The sequence below is a fragment of the Acomys russatus genome, chromosome 1 (assembly GCF_903995435.1).
Source record: "Acomys russatus chromosome 1, mAcoRus1.1, whole genome shotgun sequence".
Classification (NCBI taxonomy): Eukaryota; Metazoa; Chordata; class Mammalia; order Rodentia; family Muridae; genus Acomys; species Acomys russatus.
This window is the reverse complement of record NC_067137.1, coordinates 42,238,522-42,263,154: the sequence shown is the minus strand read 5'-3', so window position 1 is coordinate 42,263,154 and position 24,633 is coordinate 42,238,522. Positions and strand designations below refer to the sequence as shown.

Here is a 24,633-nt window from a genome sequence, read left to right as displayed (position 1 = left end):
GTTTGCTTTGCTGGACTTACTGCGTGTCTGTTCCCGCCCTCAACTAGTTCTCAGGGTATGGAAAAGGGGTGTTTGAAATTAGCCATATGGAGGGTTACAGTGCACATGCTCGTTACACACAAACACCTACGCACATTCTTCACATACATACGTACTGCTCACACACGTGCACCTGTATATATTCATATTGTCTCTCTCTCTCTTCTCTCCCTTCGTTTCCTCTCCCCACTGCCCCACCCTAGCCTTGCTTCTCTGGCTGTTCCTCACAAGGTCTGAAACCCACAAATTCTGGTGATTATTGTCTTTCTAATGCTATGTACCCTGTCAGGTTACCCAGTGCGGGTGGACAACAGGCACAGTTGGTGCTGCGTCAGGTACAGCCCTCTTGTGACATTCCTATCCACACTTCACTGCCTCCTCTTCCTAGAGGGGAACTCCCGCCTCCAGTGCCATTGTTGGCTTCCTCACTTGCTATGGCCTCCGTGAGGTTTGGGAAACAAGGTGGAAGTCTTACTTGTCTTTCACACAGCAGAAGCCTATCATAGTCTTCTGCCCGGCAACACACATCACCCCAATGCCTTTCCTTCTCCTCTAGCTGCATTCGCCAGTCTGTGGCATTTGAATTAATGTGTGCAGGTGTGAGATGTGTGCACACGTGTACTCGTGTACATGAGCGCAGGTGCCTATGTGCGGAGTGACGTCAGAGGACAACCTTCAGGCATCTGTCCTGTCTTTCCACTTTAAATTCTGAAACAGGGCCTTTTTGCTGCTATATAAACTGGAATCCATTCTTAAGTTTCTGGAAAGCCTTAGCCTCTGCCTTCCATCACTCGCTAACAGCAGGGTGTGCTGGGAGTACAGAACCTCCTGTCTGGCTTTTATGTGAGTCCTGGGGATGTGTACTTGGGTTGTCAGGATCATGGAGCAAGGGTTTTTACCCATGGAAGTATCTCCCCAGCCTGGCATTTTACATCTTCAGCTGGCTCAGATATACTGCAGTTGTTTTTTTAAATAGTCTAGTATCCCAACCCCCCAAAATCAGAGCCAGCCAATCCTTAAGAACTCTTGTGTGAAACAAGGAAAGCTGTAAAATAAAAAATGTGGAATATTCTGGGGGGTCATGGGCAATCACAAGTGTACTGTGCTCCCACTGAGGCTTGATTCAGTTTCTGGCAGCATAACTTTAATACACACTAGAAGAAACAGTACAGGCATCCTGGCTAGACAAAAAAAAAAAAAAAAAAAAAAAAGAAAGAAAGAAAGAAAAGAAAAGAAAAGGAAAAAGCTGCTGCCAAAGGAATCACTCATCAATGGGAGGAGCAACGGCTCTCCGTTGTGGTGACACTTCCCTTGCAAGTTGGTGCCTTGTCACAGACACAACCAGGGCACAACAAGGTCACTGTGGGAGTTGCCAGCCAACACTGTGTGCTTCTTGTGTTTTGGTGTGTGAGCCGGTCTTTGAGCTTCTCGCCTTCACATTCTTCAAAGAGCCGCAAGGAGAGAGGCCCAGTGGACAAGGAGAAGTGGGCTGTGTGGGATATCCATCACGGTTTGAGTCTACGGCCTCCAGCTTGATCAGGAAGCCAAATCACTCCTTTGTGCAGATATGCACAGGGGAGGAGTGCCGACTGGTTATTTATCAGGCCTGGATTTTAAAGGGGGCCTCGGAACTAAAATTAAAGGTGTTCCCCCACCGTGGAAGAAACTCACGTTATTACATGACATCCGTCTCTTCAGCTCAGTGATAAATGATGGTGTGCTAAGGGGATAAACTGCATCTTAAAGAAGCCTGTGCAGGCTCCTGTTGCCATGGCAACAGACATCCCACCATCACTCCTCTGCCTATCAAAATCACAACTGGAACAGAAAAATCGCTCTTGTTTGTTCCATTAGAACTGCTGGTTGTTGCGTATAATTACTTAAATGACAAAATATGATTGCCCAATAGGTATGGCTCTTGAAAGCACAGAATTGGCCAGACAACTCCACAAGGGGGGTAGAGGCTGGGGACTAAAAGTGCCAGCCTGCAGCGCTAATCACAGAGATGGAGCATCTGTGTCGCCATGGGGCTTGTGAGGCACCACAAAGCCCTGGCCTGGGTTTCCTTCTATACTGCCTTTGACACAGGAGAAGCTAAGGGACACCACAAAGCCAGTAATGTGGCAGCTCCCTGCAATGGAACGGACCTGCCAACTTAATTTAGGGTGAAGATAATTCCCACAGAAATGAGACGAAGACAGTAAGCCACTCATCCTCAGGGCGTCTGGCTTTCAATCAGCTCCTTCAGAAGATGAGGAAGGGAAGGGAGAAGAGCAAGGATCCAAGGTGTGGGCACTTCACTGACCTCATGCTCCGTGTGTCCCATCCTCGAAGGGTGGTGTCACTTGCTGTGGCCACCTGAGTACAGTTGTGGTGTGGGCTCCACCGCCCTGCAGTGAACTTCAGCTGCCCCCTTCCTTCCAGGGCTGCTGAGCTGGCCAGCTGGGTATGATGGGTATTGTTCAAGGGAGAGAAGAAAAATGTAAGCCTTTATAAGATTCTCAGGATTTTATGGGAATAATTAGAACAATTAGGAGGTTCAGTCTTTGTTTCCTTCCCTTAAAAGGCAAGGCCGTCTGAACCTTATTGGAAAAATAAAATAAAATAAAAGCGAGCACAGCAAAAAATAGAAGGCACATTAATAGCCCCTATTATGGAGGGCTTGCTTCGAGTGTGTGATTAGAGACAATCAGCTCAAACTTGAAGAGAACAATATGGAATAACGCAAACATCTGGCTTTCCCAGAGACGGAGAAAAACCAAGTCCCCATGGCCAGCTCCTTCCGGAACGACACATGTTCTTTAATCAAACGCTGCTCCCAATACACAACCTCTTTCCCCTTTATCATGAGGATCGCAGGATCCTCACAATCTCCACAGACTGGTGAGGCCACAAAGCTGCCTTTTGGTGTGCTGAGAAAAAGCAAGCCTTGGCTCCAAGGTTGGTAAAGATATTTACCCCATTTTGCCCCTGCTGGGGATCTTCTGGCAAAGGCCCACAAGCCTTTCCCTCTTCTATTTGAAGCTCCATTCATCTGATTGGCTTAAGTACCACCTCTCATCCTTCGCCAACATCCCAAACCCACTATCGGTCACTTCATTTAAACCTTCAAACCATGCTCCTCAGAGCCCCCTGAAAGGCTGTGTGACCAGCCACGCTGAGAGAGCCTGGCCAATCCTCAGCAGTCGGGAACAGTCGGGTTAGGAAGGCCTTCTGGGATTGCAGGTGAGGCAGAGTATCCTGTGGCAGGACTTGGTATTAATGTGCCCTCCAACCACGAGAGAAACATGGGCCTGAATCACAGCACTAGGAAGCAAAGCCGTGAGAGCATATGATGGAAGAGTCATCAGGGCTTCTGGGGAGAGAGTGAGAAGCTATCCTCATCTGAAGCTGAGACCTTCCTCTCACCACTGGAGGCCATCAGCATGGAAGTGTTTTGAGGCTGGAGTTATAAGATCTCTACATTGCTTTGAAAAAGCTGACTGGACAGTAGAGACCCACACGGACACAGGTGCACAGAGGTAAGGGCCCGTCTGGTGGGGCCATTATAACAACTGCAGCTCTCACTTCTTGAGACCAGATATTCTAGAAGACATCACCCAGCAGAGTGTGCATGAGAAAAGGTCATAGGCAGGTGGGACACAGGAGGTCCTGGAAGGGAAGAGGATGGTGGGCCAAACTGTCCCACAGAATTCATAGGAATGGTCTTGGGTGCCTAGACAATGTGTCCAAAGTGGCTAAGAGGATACACTTCCTATTCCTCTTCCCCAGGCATTTCGAGGAAAGCATCCATCATCCCCTTCAGGGAGACTATGAGCCAAGGAAAGCACAAGCAGCACTTCTTCAGCACATAGCTCACAATGTAAATCTCTCTGCCCTGCTGCCTGCTGCATAACTGCCGCAGTGCCCCCACCCCCACCCCCCATGGAACAGGGTGAATGCCTTCTGCTCAGAGCAGAAGTGTGAAAGGTCAGGCCTGTGACAGTGAGGTCTGTGGATTTTCAGAGTTGGGCTCCTCATCCAAACAGCACACTGATGAGTCAGATAGGAGCACAGGTCTTGCAGAGGGGGTGTGATTTTTCTGGGATAGAGAAATAGCATTACTCAGAGAAGGGAATGAAGTCCTTTATCTTACCCAGCCCAGTTTTCTCAAAGCCCAAGGCAGAAGGAATGATGCCCAGAGCACAGACAGGCCAAAGCTGGCCAGGTAAAAGCCAACTTTCAGGACTCACCTTAGAACTCCCACAGAAAGGTAATGGACAGCATAGCCCACTAGGGATGGTCAAAAGGGGGCCGGGGGTGGGGTAGGCCAAAGAGGGGTGTTCCACTATGAGACTGGTGCCCTCTGCTCTCTCTAGTTCACATTCCCTTGTTTTTCCTTGTTCTCACAGAATGGGGTGCTCAGTTCTGCTCCCAGGGTACAGTTCCTTTCAGATAGCACAGGGGTGGGTGGGCTGCTTTCAAACATTCAGGACAGGGGCTTGAGGAAGGCTGAACATGTGGCTCAGTGGCAGAGCACTGCTTGCCTGGCAGACACGAGGCCCAGTTCTAGCCCCAGGATTGCAATCAACAACAACAACAAAGCACACAGAAGGAAGGCTGAGGTCCTGACCGAGTTACAAGGGGACATTGTAGAGCAAGTGAAGAGCACACTGAGGTCTGAGGAAGCTGCTGTGATGCTGCATAGGAGGAGAGGAGAGAGAGAATGGCAGCAGGGAGCACACATGGCACCTGGCCTCTGAGACACAGGAAGGCTGGCAGCCATGGTGGAAGCAGTTACTAAAGGGGAAAGGCAACAACAATGCTCATCCAGATCCGAAACAAAGTCTACACACACAATGCACTTACTGCGCTAACACCCACTTGTGTACTACCACAATAAGGATGCAGAATGGCTAGTCTGGGTGTTAATGCTGACAACTTAGGGTTAATATCTTAATATTCAAACACCCAGTGTGAACGAAAACATCTTCCCACAGTATCTTCTCAAGGTTTGCACAAACTCGCTAAGTCTAGTCTCTTGAAAACACAGTGTTCTGGTTAATGACAACTCGCTGGTGACAGAGACTACACTAAAACACACAAGCTCAATAAGCAGGAACATTTTTATAATTCAACACTGGGTTCTCATCAATTTTCCATTAAGCATACTCATTCACTGTTCAAGTCTTAAGAAAAGTGAGAGCATAAGGTCATACCAGATGTTTTAAGATTTATTTTTATTTTATGTGTAAGAGTGTTTGCCCACATTGATGCCTGTGCACCACAAATGTGCCTGGTACCCCAGAGTCCTAAAGAGAGCATTGAATCTCCTGGGACTGGAGTTACAAATGGTTGTAAACCATCATTAGGGTGCTGAGACTCAAACCTGAGTCCTCTGGAAGCTAGTCCTCTACACCGCTGAGTCATCTCTGCAGCTCCAGCTCATGTCTTTCAAAGTTACAGGTTCAAGAGGGGAAAGAGCAAGCTTACTGGTGAAGCTGAATGGGAGTACACCTGGCACCATGCCAGGAAGGATGACACCCCCCTGAAACCTCACGATGCCCACCCCAATCCAGGAGGACCCTGTGGCAAAGCCCAGCAAGCACAGCCTGCTTGCCCTGCTAACTCCACACCTGTGGGCAGTTCTACACTTCTGAACCAACAGTCTATTAGTTAGTAAGTCATCAACCAACCACCAATTAACCACATGGCCAAACAGCAAGTGCCTCCTGCTACGCAAGAGCTGTCTCCTCACACTCCGTGTTTGCCAGAAAGCAAAGGCTCAGGACAGAGCCCAACTACAGAGGCAGGCAAGGCACGCAGAGCTGACTACCAGTTTATTTCCTGATTATATGACCATAGTCACATGACACAGATGAGGAAGCCATGGCTGTCTTGACAATTCAAACCACAGGGTAATAAAGAAACCTAGCAAATGTGTGGTGTGGCCCAGTAAGCAATGGCAGTATAAGTTTCCAAGATCTCCCCAGCTGTGGGAAGGAGGGCAGTTTCCTGAGGGGTAGCCATAACTGAATCTGAGAAACACAGGAATGAGGCGAGAACAGGAACAAAGCAGAAGGAAAGGAAACCAAGGCAGGCAGAGGGGCAGGAGATGGGAGCAGGGGTGGAGGTGTGAAGACCATGGCAGGCAGAAAGGGTAGCAACCAGGATCCCCTCAATGTGGACAGGAAACCAAGCTATAAGAAGATGAACTGTCTCCTTGGGGGATGAAGACAAAATGCCTATGGCCAGTCACAACTGAGACAGTCAGAAGTGGCCTCAGCAACTCACTTTCCTGGGCAACAGACCCCTAACAAACCCTACCTCAGGGACATTCTGAAAAAGCTCAGCTAGCAGGAGCTGCATCCTCCAAAAGCCATGTTGCTGAGCTTGGAAGCAGTCTCCCCAGGCAAACCTCCTGTCAGTCACTAGCCCACAGGTCCAGGGATAGTTCATGTGAATCCATATGACCACATCCAGGTCTCAAGTGGTATATAACACTCACATGTATCAGTGTTGGCTGTATGAGACAAACAAGGTTGTAGCCAGGTGTAAGACAACAGTAGAGGTCCTAAGCTGAGGTATCAAGAAGTTCAGAGGTCAAGGGGAGACAGAATGAAAAAGAACTTCAAGCTTAGAGACTCCATATGGCCTCCCTTTTTTTCAAAGATAGGAAGACTAGACCTCAGATGGGGTGGGAACTCACACATGGCCAAGTGGCCAGTTGAGGCAGAACCAGGACCTGACCCCTGATCAGGCTAGTGTACCAACTCCTAAGGAAAAGAGAAGATAACCCTTAGAAATGACCCACTCAGGGCAGCAGCACATGCTACAAGGATGGCTGTCACACCTGTTTTCCTGACGCATGGAGACAGCTCAGCAAGAACCCCACAGGCTATGACAAACATTGTCATGTTTTCAGCACTCGGAAATATTCAGGGCTTCCTAGTCCAAAAAGGATGATTAAAGGCATCTAATAAATGTTTTCAGATGAAATATCACTAAAACCAGGACACAAACAAAAGGAAACAACTTCCAGCAAACAAAGCATGGTGACCTGCATCCTTCTTGAGCCTTGCACGGGTATATTTCAGAAGAGCCTCGATGTCAGAGTTGCAAAGATAGACCTGCACTTTTACCACTATGACCAGAAAGCAGCCAAGAAAAGCACTCGTTCATGGTTGCCCTGCAGAGACATAAGTGCCCCATCCCACATCCTTGAAGAAGAGGAGACAGGGCTGGAGTGCCTACAGTGGCAGGAAGTGACCCATGGAGGCTGTGTGAAGGGCAAGGCAGAAGCAGCTTATGCGATAGGTCTGACCACCCTACCCAGAGTCCCTTCCCAGCCTTGGGCCTGAGACTGTTTGAAGCCAGTGACTAGTTTAGGTATGACATGACATTGTGTCTGACACCTGGACAGAGGTGTCTCTTTGGTGGTGCTATGGGGATCTTGATGTGACGGCTGGAACAGCTGCAGCTGTCTTGCCAGCATGATGACACACAGCAGTGATATGTAGCTATGGCTGAGCAGAAGGATATGGGATAAGAGACCTTCATGCTGTTGAAAACTGAACCAATCAACCTTGGAACTGTTTCATCTTCTTGATTCTTGCATTGGACTGTCCAACTCCTTTTTTCCTTGAGCCCAGTCTTGCACTTGCAGCCTAATGCAGCCTGCCATCTTGCAATACCATCTGGAAGTACTAACTACAGCACCCCCAGTCCCTATCTCCAGCTAGGAACTCTACTCCAGGGGTGGTGTGGCTCTGCCAGCTTCTAAGGGTTACCCTAGGCAGGTCACTGAGTCTCAGGAAGAGTAGCATCCTCTAATGTAATTCAGGCGCACAGTGGAGACCGTCCTTATAGGCCTGGGTACAAGAATCAAATAAAATGCAACATTGCAATTGTCTGGTACATGGTGGCTGCACTGAATGTTTTTCTTCAATTTTATCATGACTCAGTACACAGTATGTGGATGTTTCAAGAGCTCTGAGCTGCCCTGGGGATGAGGTCAGAGCAAAGGCAATGAAGACTGGAGAGAGTGGGAGTAGAGCTCATTTGAGGGCCTAGGTTTAAAGAGGGTAGACTAACCCGCAGGAAGAAACCTCAAGGCTGTGGCCGGGCCACTGTTGACTGCTTATAACCAGATTTACAGTGAGAATCAGAAGTAAAAACACAGCAGAAAGGCCTGAAAAACATGCACTTTGGCTAGAAAACAAGCATACTGAAAACTGTGGACAAACTGACACAAACACTAAGAAGACTAAGTTACTAGAAAGGTCTTGCTTTTCAATGGGACAAAAGGAAGCCTCCTTGAGGGCATCATAGAAAGTGGCCAGATCCCATGGGCCCACAAGAATGAAAGAACAAACCACTGAAAAAAATTTTCCCTTGAGACAAAGCACCCCAGGATGCCCTTCTTACAGAGGCTGCCCAAGAATTATTCCTGTAGGATTCCTTTTTGCTGTGTTAGACCACCCAGGCATTCAGAGGCTGCTACCACTCCAAGAAGACCTGGCTGCCACTCAAGCTGGCAACAGACCCTGGCATCATCCACATGATGCTAATTTTACAGGGATGCAGAATACAAGAGCTGCAGGATCATGGAAGCTTCCACCAAGATCTGAAAGAAAAGACTGGGAGGCTAGGTAGTGTGTGGGAGGGCAGTGTCCCCAAGGGCAAGGTTCCTGAGAGAGTAGTGTGGAGCCATGAGGGTGAAACCAAAGCTTCATTAGAGATACCAATATGTTGGGATGAGAAGCACACAGAACATCTACAAAGGAAAGCAGCGGGCACTGAACAGAGCAGGAGAGAAGCTGTGTGCTCTGCAATTGGCTAGGCCATAAGCACAGGGTGGCCCAAGGCCTCCAGCCCTCATATCACACTGCTGTGTACTGCCTGCCAGACATGAAACTACAGATTTTAATATTTTCCCTGCTGAGTTCCAGTTTTGCTTTGGTCCAATCTTTCACTGCTGTCTTCCTATTCCTCCCTTTTGGAACAGGGGTGGTTACTTGGTGCCACTGTATATTGGAATAAGTAGTTTAATTTGTTTTTGAATTTAAAGGGCACACAGCTAAGAGGGGCCTTGAATCAACATGGGCTTTTGAACAATGTTTGCATTGTTAAGACTGTGCACTCTTAGTAATGGGCTAAAGTCATTTTGTATTATAAGACGGCCATGACCTTTGGGGGCCAAGAGAAGAATGCTATGGTTTAAATAAGAAGTGTCCTTTTGACTTTATGTTTTGAATGTTTGGTTCCCAACTGGTGGTGCTATATTTTGGGAGGATCTGGAAAGCTTAGGAGGTAGTGCCTAGTTAAAGGAAGTAGGTCATTGGGATGTGCCTCTTAAGGTTGCATCTTTTCTGAATTCTTTGTTTTGCTGTGCTTCCTGGCTACTATGATGTGAACACTCTGCTCTTACCAGAATGTGAAGTGCTCTGCCCTGCCACCGCCATGGTGGAACAAAACCAAGCTATTAAAATAAGTCTTCCTTCCTTCTTCATTGTTTGTAACAGATTGTGGCAGCAATGGGAAAGCTAATGCAACCAAGGACCTGGAGGAGAGGTACAGATGGGGTCCTGCCATATTTGTGTGGGAACCACAACTTGTGACACTGCACATCAGTAGACACAGAGGCCAGGGTGTCACCTATATAACACCTGTTCTCTGAATTATACTTACTATGTTGGCTGGTTTGAGGATCTGGAGGGGCCTCCTAGGAAGGGGGATCTTCCTGAATAGAAAATATACATAGGGTATACATATAACACAAGGGAGTAGAACTCTGTATTTTGTCCACGTACTCAGTTTATACCAAACATGGTTCTAAAGTCTTAGTTACACAGAACACCTTGGTCCTGGAAAGCCACATATACAAACTTACAAATCATTATCAAGATTGACCAGCACACAAAGATAGTTTTTGTGATACCAATTAGACCCCAGTGACCTCTGAAGAGATCATTCTAGTTATAGACAATTCTTTAGCCAGGAACAAGGACCTTTTGTGAGGAACAACTAAGACTTAAAGAAAAGTAAGGCCAGCAACAACTAAGTTATACTGTGTCTACAGTGTGGCTCCAGTTCACTTTGTTTTTTGAAATAGGGACTCTCTAGGTAGCCCAAGATAATCCTGAACTTGAGCTCTTCCTGCGTGGGTCTCTCAAGAGCTGGCCTTGGACATATCAATGTCTTCCATGCTTGAATGTTGATTATCATTTGTTTACTTTGGGACATCATTTAATCAGGAAGTAAATACAACCTGCTTTTTGGTACCTCAGTTTCTTTCTTCTTTAGCTCCTGCCTCTGCTCCAGGATCTTTGGTGGCCATTATAAATAATCCAGTCTGGACACTGAGTACTACAGCATCCCCTACAGGCATCCACCCATGCATCTATGCACCCATGCATCTATGCACCCATGCATCTATGCACCCATGCATCTATGCACCCATGCATCTATGCACCCATGCATCTATGCACCCATGCGTACCTATCTATCTAGCCTCCCTCTCAGGGGCCTGCCATCTAACTCCCACTCACCTACCCTTCTGTCCATCAGGTATGTGGCAAGTGCTAGCCATGCCACAGTGAGGAATTCTGTCTTTAAACAACTCTGCTATTATATTCCATGATCTCTAGCAGATAATGAAGATGCTTATACAAGCAAGCATGGCAACCTGACTAGGCTCATCTTGTTACAGAACAGCATTAAACAGGCCTTCATCCTAAAGCCTATGTTCCCTTGCTTGTCCTCCATCACTTCAGCCTTGACCAAGGCAACATCTAGGTATTGCACCACAGGTTCTACAGCAGGTCTCCTGTAAGAGGAACCTGGATGTGGAGAGGTGGGCATTCAGAACTAGGATTGCACCGCAACTCCAGTATTAGTAGTAAACATAGTGCTGTAAATATAGTGCTAAAGATGTAAATCTACTCGTTGCTAGGAAGATTTCCCTATAGTCAGGGACACCAGCCCTCACCTATTGGACACATGACTCCAGGGCTGGGGATCAGTGAGTTATCTGTAATATTTATAAACCCAAAGACACAGATAGCTACTCAAGATATGTAAGCACCTACTAAACTCTGCACCTGATAGTCGCTTTTAGAAGGAGATAGCTTCACGTATAAAGCACAAGCTCAGCCCTGAATCTGGAGCACCAAGCAGACCATGAACTCTTGATGCTCCCCTGCCCCAGCTCCCTGGCACTCAAGTTGCAGGTGTTTCACTAAACCCAGTACGGCTGTCCTAAATCTAAGTCCACTGATCTCTACTTCAAGTCCAGGCTCTAAAGACGACCTTTACTTTCATAATTCAGACAAGACTCACAACACATTGGAATGCAAGTCTCACAAGAAAATCAGTTTTTCATTTATTTTTCACATTTCCACCAAACAGCTTAACAAGCTTCATTAACAATCTCGTTTACAGCATGTTGTTCCAAATAACTTTTTGCCAAAAATCAAACTCACCCTCCCGGGGCACAATGTCACTGGTCACTGAAGCCACTCAAACTGAAGTCATGAGCCAGTCACTGAGATTCCTCCCATCTTGAAGGGTGGAGACAGGTCCTGGACAGGTGAGGACCTTGGGAATCTGCATTGCTGGAATAGGAAGGCCAGTCCTGCAACCCTCACTCATATCAAGTGCCTTTCAGAAGGCTCCTTGCTCTCTTTAAGCCTCCTGCTTTTATCTGTCAAGTCAGAGGGTCAATGAACACATAGCCATGAGGCCTGCATCTCAATTTAAATGTAGTCAAACACCAGTGAGAAGTAGCTACACACTACAAAGCTATCAAATGATGCTTCTCCAAAGCTGCCAGGAACCACTTCTGACATCCATTGACCTAGGCCTGGTACGTGGCCGTCTCTTACAGTTTCACCTTAGCCCCAGGTCACAAGAGATGCATAGAGAGCAATGCCTGTCATCTTCACTGTGGAGTCAGCCACCACTACTCATTGTCTGCTTGTTTTCTTCCTCCCAATCTCCCTGGAACTGCTTGAGTAAAGACACATACACAGCATTCCACTCCATAGGTGTGGGTGTTAAGGCTTTTCTTGATTAGAGATGACCAATTCTCCTATCATCCAGGTCTCCAAACACAAAGCAGGAAGGAAAGACGCCAAAGGAGGGAAGTGGATCTATGACTAGAAGGGATAATGGGCACTCTTTCCTCTACTATCCCTGCTCAGTGAAGCACAACTGTAGCTCCTGCAGGACATATAAGGCAACTCCAGGAGGAGGGAGCAGGAGGCTGACCACAAGGGCCTTGAGTTATTTCCAGGCTTTCTTTTGGCCTTATCATCTCAGATGTACAGAAAGAGAGGCCACAGCAGTAAACACCAGCAGAATAGACCCAGAAATGCCTAAGGAAGCCTACGTATACCCTACAAAATACACATACAAGCCAGTCAGGAAACTTTCAGATAGTAACCTCTCCAAACACCTCAGAAGATAAACTCTAAACAGGAGCAGCCACTTTTCCTACTCACCTCCCTGGTGGAAGGCCACATGATCCCTCTGGGTAGAGTTCAAGATGCAAGGCCTTAGATAAATAGTGCCTCAGTTGGTTCATGGACCTCAATGTACATAGAAAACAGAGGCACCTAGGAAGACCAGGATGAGCAAGCCTTTAGAATCCAAGGCTCCTTGAGATTCTCAGGCTTAAGCCACAGGGCAATCCCCAAGATGGTCAGTACTTGGTTAAGAAGTAGCATTTGGGCTATGAGAAGACATGGGAACCTTGTATGCATTGGCAAAGTGAGGGAAGCTGAGTCGAACACCATATATGTCAGGTCTCAATTCTGTGACATTTTGGAAAAGACAAAGCTGTGCAAATAATAACAAGGCAAGAAGATAGGTGGTTACTAGAAGAACAAGAAGAGAATAGGGAGAAAACAAGCTAAACAGTGGGCCTTAAGGGCAGTGGGGGCCCCTGAAGAAACCCCATCACTGTGCATCTGTTTGGACCAGAGGTCCGACTCAAGGACAAGCCTGTGCACTGTGGACATTGGGAGGCAACGCAATGTGCATGGCTAACAAACATGAAGGGCTGTCTGGGATGCTGCTGAGGAAGCTGGGATATCACTTATTTCAGGATTCTGCTGTTAGGGAGATCACATTCAGGGACTGCTAGGGATACTCTACCACTGACTTAGAGCTCTGCCCTTTTAACTCTGATTTCAAAACAGGGTCTCACTAAGTTGTTCATTCTGACTTTGAACACACTCTATAGTCAAAATAAATAAATAAATAAATAAATAAATAAATAAATAAATAAATAGGCCTTAAAATTGCAGCCTTCCTGCCTCTGCATCTTGATTAGCTGGAATTATAAGCCTGTGCATCTTAAAGTCTTCCTCTTCTTCTTCTTAATGAAAGCCTTTTGTGTGGGAAGATAAAGCTTGGTGGGATAGTAAGGTGGTAGGAAGAGAAATAACAAAAGCAAATTTTGTTTCAAAAAATGCCATAATGAAAGGAATTTGTATACCAACTGAAAATGAGTTGGGTGAGTACGGAGACAGGGAAGGATCTATAAATTAAAGGAGGAAGACGAATACAATTAAAGCATGTATAAAATTCTCGATGAATTAAAAAAAATTTTCAAAAAGAAAGCAAGACAAAACCAAACCTGTGCTTTGTACAAGACCATACCAAAAAGATGAAAAGAAAGGTGACATGGTAGGAAAAATATTTCCTACCTACATCTAGTTCTGGAAAAGGGGAGCTAAAAGTAAAAGGAAACATTCCTGTGAATACTAATTAAGAACTTCAGGCAGTGCCAGAAGTTCCCCCAAGCTCCATCTCCTTCCTGAGGAGTCATGCAGGGTCCCAGGAACATCCAGCTCAGACCCCCTCCCTGTCTATTTCCTGCCTAGCTGGCCCTCCTGAGGCACAGCCAGAATAGGTAAGCAACATTCTGCCCCCTGAGCTCCACTGTCAGGCTCACAGCTCTGACTACAATCCTGAGACCAGCAGGGCCCCAGGATTCAGGTCCACCTGCAGCACAGTCAGCAAAGGCGAGCTGTTCTCTGAGCCCCACTGTCAGGCCCAAGGCTCTATCTGCTTCTCTAAGAAGTCCTGTTGGCGTCAGGCAAATCCATCCAACACCAGGGACAACCAGATGGCTAAAGGCCAATGTAAGAACACAATCAACAAGAGCCAGAGCAATATGGCACTGCCAGAGCCCACCTATACTACTACAGAAAGTCCTGGATATCCAAACACAGCCAAAGAACAAGAACAAGAAAAATGACCTTATATTCAACCTTATAAAGATGATAGACGCCTTTAAAAAGGAAATGAATAAATTTCTTAAAGAAAAACAAAAATACAATCAAACAAATAGAGACCTTCAAAGAGAAAACAAATAAATCCTTTAAAGAAATACAGAAAAATACAATCAAATAGGTGAAGGAAGTGAATAAAATGATTCAAGACATGATAATGAAAGTAGAAGCAATAAAGAAAACATGATCTGAAGGAATCCTGGAGATGGAAAACTTAGGGGAGAGAACTGGAACTTCAGAAATAAGCATCATCAACTTGATAAATGAGATAAAGGAGAGAATCTCATGGGTAGATGATACAAATTAACAAACTGGTCAAAGAAAATGTTAAATCTAAAAAGTTACAGACACAAAACATTCAGGAAATCTGAGACACTATAAAAAGAGCAAAACTATGAGTAATAGGAATAGAAGAAAGAGAAGATTCACAGCTCCAAAGACCAGAAAATATTATCAATAAAATCGTAGAAGAAAACTTCCCCAACCTATAGAAAGAAAAGTCTATAAACATACATGAAGCTTAAAGAACAGCAAATAGATTGGACCAGAATAGAAAATCCTCCTGCCACATAATAATCAAAATACTAAATGTATAGAACAAAGAAAGCATTTAAAAGCTACAAGAGAAAAAGGCCAAGTAATATATAAAAGGAGACCTATCAGAATTGCACCTGAATTCTCAACAGAGACTCAAAAAGTCAGAAAGGCCTGGGCAGATGTCTTGTAGACCCTGAGAGACTACAGATGTCAGACCAGACTACTATACCCAACAAAACTTTCAATCACTATAAATGGAGAAAATATATTCTGTGACAAAACCAAACTTATTATCTATGCACAAAAGATATTAGAAGGAAAATTCCAACCCAAGAAGGCTAATAACACCCAAGAAAGCACAGGAAATAAATAAATCCACTGCAGTTAAACCAAAAAGAGAAGCATGCACACACACACACAGAGAGAGAGAGAGAGAGAGAGAGAGAGAGAGAGAGAGAGAGAGAGAGAGAGAGATACAGACAAACCACCAACATCAAAATAACAGGAGCTAACAATCATTGGTCAATAATATCTCTAAACATCAGTGAGCTCAATTGTCCAATGAAAAGAGACAGGCTAACAGAGTGGATGCATAAAATAGGATGGATCATTCTGCTGCACACAAGAAACACATCTCAGCAACAAACATAGACATTACCTCAAAGTAATGGGCTGGCAAAGGGTTTTCCAAGCAAATGGACCCAAGAAACAAGCTAGAGTGCCTATTCTAACAACTAATAAAATAGACTTACAAGTAAAATTAATCGAAAGCAATGGGGAAAGACACTTCATAATCAACAAATGAAAAATCCAAGATGGCATTGCAGCTCTGAATATCTATGCCTCAATAGAAGGGCACCCACATTTGTAAAAGAAACATTACTAAATCTTAAATCACATATCAAGCCTCACACACTGATAGTGAGAGACTTCAACAACCCACTCCACCAGGTCATGGAGACAGAAACTAAACAAAAAAAATAATGAAACTAATAGATGTCATGAATCAAATGGACCTAACAGATATCTACAGAACTTTTCACCCAAGCACAAAAAAGTATACCTTCTTCTCAGAACCTCACAGAACCTTCTTCAAAATGGACCATATAGTCGGGCACAAAGCAAGCCTCAACCAATTCAACATAATTGAAATAACCTCTTGTATATTATAGGTCACCAAGAATTAAATCTGGACATCAACAACAACAGAAACAACAGAAAGCCTACAACCTTATGGATCTGAACAACTCTCTACTCCATAACTAATGGGTCAGGGAAGAAATAAAGAAGTAAATTAAAGACTTCCTAGAATTCAATGAAAATGAAGGCACAACATACACAAACTATTGAACACAATGAAAGCAGTGCTCAGAGGAAAGTTCATAATACTAAGAGCCTTCATAAAGACATAGAAAAGATCTCATACTGGCAAACTAAACAGCACATCTGAAAGCTTTAGAACAAGAAGAAACAAACACACCCAACAGGAGTAGCTGGCAGGAAATAATGAAACTCAGGGTTGAAATCAATAAAGAAGAAACAAAAAGAACAATATAAAGAATCAATGAAACAAAAAGCTGGTTCTTTGAGAAAATCAACAAGATAGACAAACTCTTAGCCAAACTAACTAAAAGACAAAAAACAAAAACAAAACAAAAAACCCAAAATCCACACGAACAAAATCAGAAATTAAAGGGGGACAATGATGAAATCCAAAGAATCATTAGGTCTTACTTCAAAGGCCTATACTCTACAAAATAGTAAAGTCTAAGTGAAATAGAAAACTTTCCTTATAGATTTCACTTAGCAAAGTTAAATCAAGATCAGGTTAACAATTAAATATTCCTATAACTCCTAAGCAAATAGAGGCAGTCATTAAAGTTTCCAGCCACAAAAAGCCCTGAGCCTGATGGTTTCTGGACAGAATTCAAAGAATAGCTAATACCAATACTCCTCAAACTATTTTGCAAAATAGAAACCTAAGGAACACTGCCAAACTCATTCGATATGACCAGTCACCCTAATACCTAAATCACAGACTCAACAAAGAAAAATAATTCAGACCAATCTCCTTTATGAACACTGATGCAAAAGTCAGTAAGATACTGGCAAACAAGCCAGGAGTGGTGGCACATGCCTGTAATCACAGCACTCAGGGAGGCAGAGGCCTAGGAGAGCCAAGGCCACACAGCAAAACCCTGTCTCAAAAAACCAAAAACTAACACTGAACCCCCCCCCCACCCCGCAAAAAAAAGATACTTACAAATCAAATCCAAGAACACATCAAAAGCATCATCTACCACCATCAAGTAGGCCTAATCCCAGGAGTGGCTCAATATATAAAAATCCATCAATGTAAATCCATCCATATAAACAAACTAAACAAAACAAAGCAAAACAAAACCAACAAAAAAAATGACATGATCATCTCATTAGGTGTTAAAAAAGCCTTTGACAAAAATCAACAACTCTTCATGTCTTGAAGAGATCACGGATACAAGGCACATAGTTAAACACAATAAAGGCAATGTGTAGCTAGCCAATAACCAACATCAAATTAAAAGGAAAGAAACTTAAAGCAATTCCTGAAAAATGAGGGACAAGACAAGGCTGCCCATTCTCTCCATGGCTCTTCAATATAGTACTTGAATTCTAGCTAGAGCAGTAAGACAATGAAAGGAGATCAAGGGGATACAAATTAGAAAGGAAGAAGTATTACTATTCACAGATGATATGACAGTATACATACATAACTCCAAAAATTCTACCAGAGAATTCCTACAGCTGGTAAGTACCTTCAGCAAAGTGGCTGGATACAAAATTAACTAAAAAAAAATCAGTAGCCCTCCTATATACAATAGACAAACTGGATGAAAAAGAAATTAGGGAAACAACACCCTTCACCCCTCAAATAGCACACAAAAAAAAACTTGGTGTAACTCTAACTAAGCACATGAATGGCCTATACAACAAGAACTTCAAGTCTCTGAAGAAAGAAATTGAAGAAGGTATCAGAGGATGGAACGATCTCTCATGTGCATGGATCTGTAGAATTAACATAGTAAAACTAGCCATCCTACCAAAAGTAATCTACAGATTCAACGCAATTCCCATCAAAATTCCAACATGATTCTTTACAGACACAGAAAATGCAATTCTCAACTTCATATGGAAAAGTAAAAAACCCAGATAGCTAAAACAATCCTGTATAATAAAAGATCTTCTGAAGGTCATCACCATCACTGATTTCAAGCTGCATTACAGAGCAATAGCAATAATATTTTTTTTTAACTGCATGGAATTGGCAATAAAAACAGACACGTTGGTCAATGAAATCGAACTGAAGACCTAGAATAAATTCACATACCTATGGACAGTTGATTTTGACAAAGAAGTCAAAACCATACAATGGAAAAATGAAAGCATCTTCAACAAAGTGTTGGTCTAACTGGAAGTCTGCATGTAGAAGAATGCAAATAGAACCATATTTATCACCCTGCATAAAACTTAAGTCCAAGTGAATCAAAGACTTCAACACAAAACCGGATAGAAGAGAAAGTGGGTAATAGATTTGAACCCATTTGCCCAGAAGACTTCCTGAACAGAACCCACTAACATCAATAATTAATAAATGGAACCTAATGAAACTGAAAAGCTTCTGTATGGCAAAGGACAATGTCAATGGACAAAATGGGAGTCTACAGATTGGGAAAAGATCTTCACCAACCCTATATCTGACAGAGGGCTATTATCCAAAATATATAAAGAGCTCCAGAAATTAGACACCAGCAAACCAAACAATCCAATTCAAGAATGTGGTACAGAACTAAAGAGAATTATCAACAGAAGAATCTCTAATAGCCCGTAAGTCACTTAAAGAAATTTTCAACATTCTTACTTCTCAGGGAAATGCAAATCAAAATGATTCTGAGATTCCATCTTGCATCCATCAAAATGGCTAAGATCAAAAATTCAAGTGATAGCACATGCTAGCAAGGATGTAGAGCAAGGGGAACACCCTTCCAATACTGGTGAGAATGCAAACTTGTACAACCACTGTGGAAATCAATCTGGAGGTTTCTTAGAAATCTGAGAATACATCTACTTCAAGACCCAGCTATACTACCCAAAAGATGCCCCACCATACCACAAAGATAATTGTTCAACTGTTCACAGTAGCTTTATTCCTCATAATAGCCAGAAACTGGAAACAACCTATATGTCCCTCAACCAAAGAATGGTACATTTACACAATGGAATACTATTTACCTATTAAAAACAAAGACATCATTCAATTTGCAGGCAAATGGATGAAACTAGAAAAGAATATCCTGAGTGAGACAACCCAGACCCAGAAAGACACGTATGGTATGTACTTACTTATAAGTAGATATTAGCCATAAAGTACAGGATCACCACACTACAATTCACAGACCCAAAGAATCTAAGTAACAAGGAGGGCCCAAGGGGAGGATGCTTGAATTTCACACAGAAGGGGACGTAAAATAGGCACCTGAAGTAGATGGAGGGAGGGAAATGGGCTGAGGAGAGATAGGGGTGGGGATCAGATGCAGGAGGGAGGCACATGACTGGAAGAGAGAAGGTAAATCATTGGGGGGGGGAGCTTCTCTATGGTGGGGAAGGCTTCCAGGAATCTATGGGGTAACCTTAGCTGAGACTCCTAGCAGCAGGGATTAAAGTGCCTGCCTGTATTTGCCACCTCCTATAGCCAGATGGGACGTCCAGTGGAGGCAGGAGGGTGCTAACCCACCCATAAAACCTTCAACCCAAAATCTGACCTCCTACAAGAAGTGTAGAAGTAAAATTGAAGTAGAGAATGAGGAAAAGGCAAATCAATGACTGGCCCAATTTGAGACTCTTCCCATGGGAGAGATCCAACCCCTAACACTGTTAATGACACTCTGCTATGCTTGCAGACAGGAGCCTAGCATAACTGTCTTTTGAAATGCTTCATCCAGCAGCTGATGGAAACAGAAGCAGAGACCTACAAGCAAACAATAGTCAAGAGTTCAGGGAGCCTGGTGGAAGCATGAGAGGAAGGACTGATGGAGTCAAAGGGGTCAAGGACAGCACAAGAGAACCTACAGAGTAAACTGACCTGGGCCCATGGGGACTCACAGAGACTGAATGAACCACCAACCAAAGAGCATGCATGGGCTAGACCTTGACCCTTACACATATGTAGCAGATGTGTAGCTTGGTCATTATGTGGGACCCCTAACAAGGGGCCCCTGCCTTTGGATCTCTTTCCCCTAGCTGGGCTACTTTGGCCTCAGTGAGAGAGGATGCACTTAGTTCTGCTGTGACTTGATGTGCCAGGGTATGTTGGTACCCATGGGGGTACCTCCCCTTCTCAGAGAAGGGGAAGAGGTTTGGGGGAGGGGCATGTGAGGGTGAGAGGAGAGGAGGGAGGGAGCTTCCATCAGGCTGTAAAGTGATTAAATTAATTAATTAATGGGGAAAAAAGAACTCCAGGCAGCACTGTGTCTCTAAAATATGCTTTGGTCCTTGACAGGCGCCAGCATGTGTAAGAGCCATCACACTAAGGAACTCCTTTGTGGACACTAACAGAGGAAGCACCAGGATCTCTGCTTTGCCACTTGGCAGAATTACTGGTGTCCACAGAGGTGAGGGCAGCAGGACGCGGAGATAAGTGAGCAGATGGAAACAGGGAGGCAGCCCAGGCCTTCATCAGTGTCCATATACCCCATAGACCCTCCCACTCCAGGCCTCCCCAGGGTTCAGCTAATGATTATAAATGGCCAAGGATCTCCAATTTAATTGCAGAAGGTAATGATGCAGTGAGCATAAGATTAAATTCACCACAGAAGGCAATATCCTCAAACAATAGGAAAAGAGAAGCTAGTATGAGGAGGCTGCAATCGATGGGAAGGTTTCTGTATTAAATACCACAGCACTGGGTCACAAAGGGATATTGACAGAACTGCTGACAGCAGATAAAAAAGGGGGAGAGAAAACTAAATTGGTCTCTGCAGAAAATAAGTTACAGATTAATCACCCCGACATGAAATGCTTTGGTGATGACTTGGGGTGTTAAGATGTGTTCACCAGCTGACCACAGTGCAGGACAGCAAAGGGCAACTGGGGCCTTCTCAACTCCAGAGTGTTGTCCCCTGGGCCTCTGCTGGGCACACTCGCTGCTCAGGGACATCAGAGTGCTTAGGAGGCTGTGCTCATTCTTCCCAGGGTCATAGCAAGGCCTGCCTGGTATGCATGGGAAAAGTATTTCCTTTCCTTTCGAAACTGTGACAGCTAAGATACAACCAAAGAACGACTGGAGAGCTGGCTGACTATAGCCCAGCCCTCCACCATATCTCCTAAGGGTGAGGGAAGTAAGTGTGTTCCTAGGTCTAGACCTGTCTGTCCATGGGCTAGCCCAGGCACTACCTCTCCTGTCTCCTGTGGTTATTATATATCGTGTGGTGCTCTGTCTTTTTAGAATGATTTTCCTCCTTTAAAATACTACCAGTGCTCTAGCAAGACATGCCAACTCAGACTTCGCTTGACAGTGTGGTCAGAGTTTCTAAGCTTCAAAAAGTCACTTAATATTTTAAGAAGTCTAGCATCTATGCCTCATATTAGTAACCATGAATCATTACTCATGTTTTCTCTTTAACCTAGGGGCATTATTAATATTGTAAGGCACCAAGAGGAAATAGAGCTAAGTAAGCTTTATGGAAACAAATAAACATAAGACATGGCCACCTGAGGAACCCACGCTAGGATGCTGTGAAGGTAACCACATGACCCCTGGGGATGTAACACTGTAAGGATTTGTTGCAGGGTTCTTGAGTTTTCTTCTTTCTACAACTGATATTTTGACAAGTACAATGAAATTATAAATGGCTATAAACATGTATTTTTTTAAAAGAAATATTTAAGGAATCAAATGTGAAAAATACACACAATATTTAACTGTACAAAATACTCAAGATGAATATCTGAAAACAAACCGGCTCCTGAGAAAGTGCTAGAATTTATTTTTTAAGTTTGTGTAAATACATTGAAAAGCTACGCAGTGATATGGAACTAGCTGGTATAAGTGCCCCTCGTCAAAACATGATTTTTAGGGGAGCATAACTCGAAAGTGCCCTTGTAAAAACAACAAACATGAACCTGAAGCCATCCTCATAAGGCTCAATAGCCCATCATAGTCCTTTCAACTTGTACCCACAAGGCATAGCACTCTGTTGTCTACTTGATATCCCAGTCCCTGCATCATTCCCTCTGTGATAGTTAATTTCAAAATTCCAAATGTGAGGACCAGGAAGTGTACTCTGAACTCAGTCAAAAGGTCCAATTCCAAAGGCCACCCAGTGACTCGGACCTTTTTCCTTCTTACTCACCACAGCCTTGCTTGAGCTCTCCTGGAGGTCCCACAGCAGGATGTGGCTGTCGGCCAGGGAAATGACCTTCTTCCCATCACCCATTGGCTCCCACACGACACTAAAGAAAGACAAATGCCAAATATTAATGTGACCAATGGGGACCACTGAGCCTGTAGCCCATAGCTTTTATACACACTCTTCCCACTTAGGCAAGCTCTTTTGTGAAGAGCATCTTAACACTGGCATCTAATAGTATACGTTGAAGACACTACCACTGTCTCAGTGTCTCCAAAGTTCTATGTCAAAGCTGTGACCCCAGCACAACAGACACAATTGGGGTTGGAGATCATGAGGATAGGTTCTCTTGATGGGACCTGAGTCCCTGTAAGATAGAGCAGAATTTGCAGGCCCAGTCTCTCTCTACCATGTCAGGACAGCAAGAAGGCAGCCATATTAAAAACAACAACAAAAGACCTCACCAGGAATTATATAAGCCAATCCCAGAGTGTTGGCCTTCCAGCCTCACAAGCCAGAAGAGCACCACATGCTGACTTTGATGCTCTTACTACACAGCTCACCAGCAGCTAAGGAACAAACAGCTGGCCCATGAGGATGGGCAGCTAGAGAAGGCACAGGAAGTTGATTTCACACGTGATATCTTGTCTTTGGTAGGGTAGAAGCAAGACCTTGTAGGGGTCAGTCGGGCACAGCTGAGAGCTGCACCCATGCTCCAGGCTCTAGCTGGGCCACCCATCTGTGACAGGAGCTGGTTCCCTGTCTTAGCCAATCACAACCAGTTTCCAGCTGTTAAAGCCCAACTACTCTAACCATGGATCTGAAGGGTTAACAAAAGACAAATGTCTTAGAGAGCTGGGAATGGATATGATCAAGGAACACAGTGAATAAGGGTTCCTTTCCCCCACAGACTCTTCAGCATTTGTGGTAGGCTGTTTTGTTGATCTTTGCCATTCTGCCTGGGGTAAGAGGAAATCTAAAGTTATTTTAATTTGCAGTTCCCTAATTACTAGGAACAATGAACATTTTAGAGCTGTTTCTTAGACATTTTTACTTCTTTTGAAAACCTTCTGTTGAGATCTATAGCATATTTTTATTGCAAAACAATACAAAACAAGCAAACAAACAAAAAACCGCCAAATATATCAAAGACCTAAATGTGAAATGTGAAATATTGCAAATGCTGGAAGAAAATATTGGCAGCACCCTACTGGACAGAGGTATAGAAAAGAAATTTCTGGGTAAGATCCCATTTGCTTAGTGATTGATGGAGGGTGGCTTCATAAAACTAAAAAATTCTGCACAACAATCAATTGGGAAGATGTTGAAGATACGAAGATGTCAAAGAAGCCCACAGATTGGGAGAGGCTCTTTGCCAGCTATACATCTGACAGAGGATTAATATCTATAATACACAAAGAACTCCAAAGTCAAAAACTCAAATGAACCATGGGCAAGAAGGGTTGAAATCTAAACAGAAGTTCTTAAAACAAGAAGAAAAAAAAAAAAAGCTAAGAAATAGCTCAAAGGAAGAAAAAAAAACAAAACAAAACCAAAAAAAAAAAAAAAAAAGAAAAGAAAAGAAAGAAAGAAAAGAAAAAATGCTCACCATCTCTAGCAATTAGGGAACTGGCATCTAAGCAACTTAGAGACTCCATATTACCCAGTCAAAACGCAGTGATCAACAAAGCAACCAACAATAAACACTGGAGAAGATGTGGGGGGAAAGGAGAACTTCATGTGGGTGATTACAAACCAATCCAGCCACTCTAGAAATCAGTGCGGAGAGCCATCAACGGCTACAAGTAAATCTACCATGTGACCCAGCTATACCACTCCTCGGCATATGGCCAAAGGACTCAACAACCTATCTACAAGTAATTCCTCAGCCACATTCATTGCCACTCTAGTCACCATAACTAGAAAGTAGAAACAATCTAATGCCTTTCACCTGAGGAATGGATAATGAAAATGTGTTTTCATATAGAGATGGAACACTATGCAGAGGTAAAGAAAAGTAAAACCATGAACTTTGCAAGTAAATGGGTGGAGCAAGGAAAGATCATATTGAGCCAGATAACCCAGATAACAGAGGGAACATTAGTTCTGTGTCCTTGTCTTGGCAAGGCATGCCTGACACTGGAGCCAGTGCCTCACAGAGGTCAAGGTTTCTGGGAGGCCCTCTCTTCCCCTCAAGCTGTGGTTTTCAGTCATCTGTGTCTGAGGTATCCTGTGTTCTCTCTGACATCTTTGTCTGACTCAGCTCTCTATTGATCTTAGGCATTTTGCCCCTGCATATAGTATATAAGCTGCTCTACTTCTTAATAAACTTGCATCAGCTTATATAAGACCCCCTGGTCCCAGCTACTGTTTTTTTTTTCCTTCTTTATTTC

General features: G+C 44.0%; 1 protein-coding gene across 2 annotated transcripts in view; it reads right to left on the bottom strand.

The window, feature by feature from the left end:
* The window catches only part of Eipr1 (EARP complex and GARP complex interacting protein 1), a 127,217-nt gene that overhangs the window by 5,776 nt on the left and 96,808 nt on the right, over positions 1 to 24,633 (bottom strand). For both annotated transcript variants that reach the window (XM_051144268.1, XM_051144277.1), the window contains 2 exons: positions 22,244 to 22,343; positions 2,345 to 2,481 (listed from right to left, as the gene is read on the bottom strand). In XM_051144268.1, the coding sequence (XP_051000225.1) occupies positions 2,345 to 2,481; positions 22,244 to 22,343 (237 nt within the window). The remainder of the gene's footprint in view (positions 1 to 2,344; positions 2,482 to 22,243; positions 22,344 to 24,633) is intronic.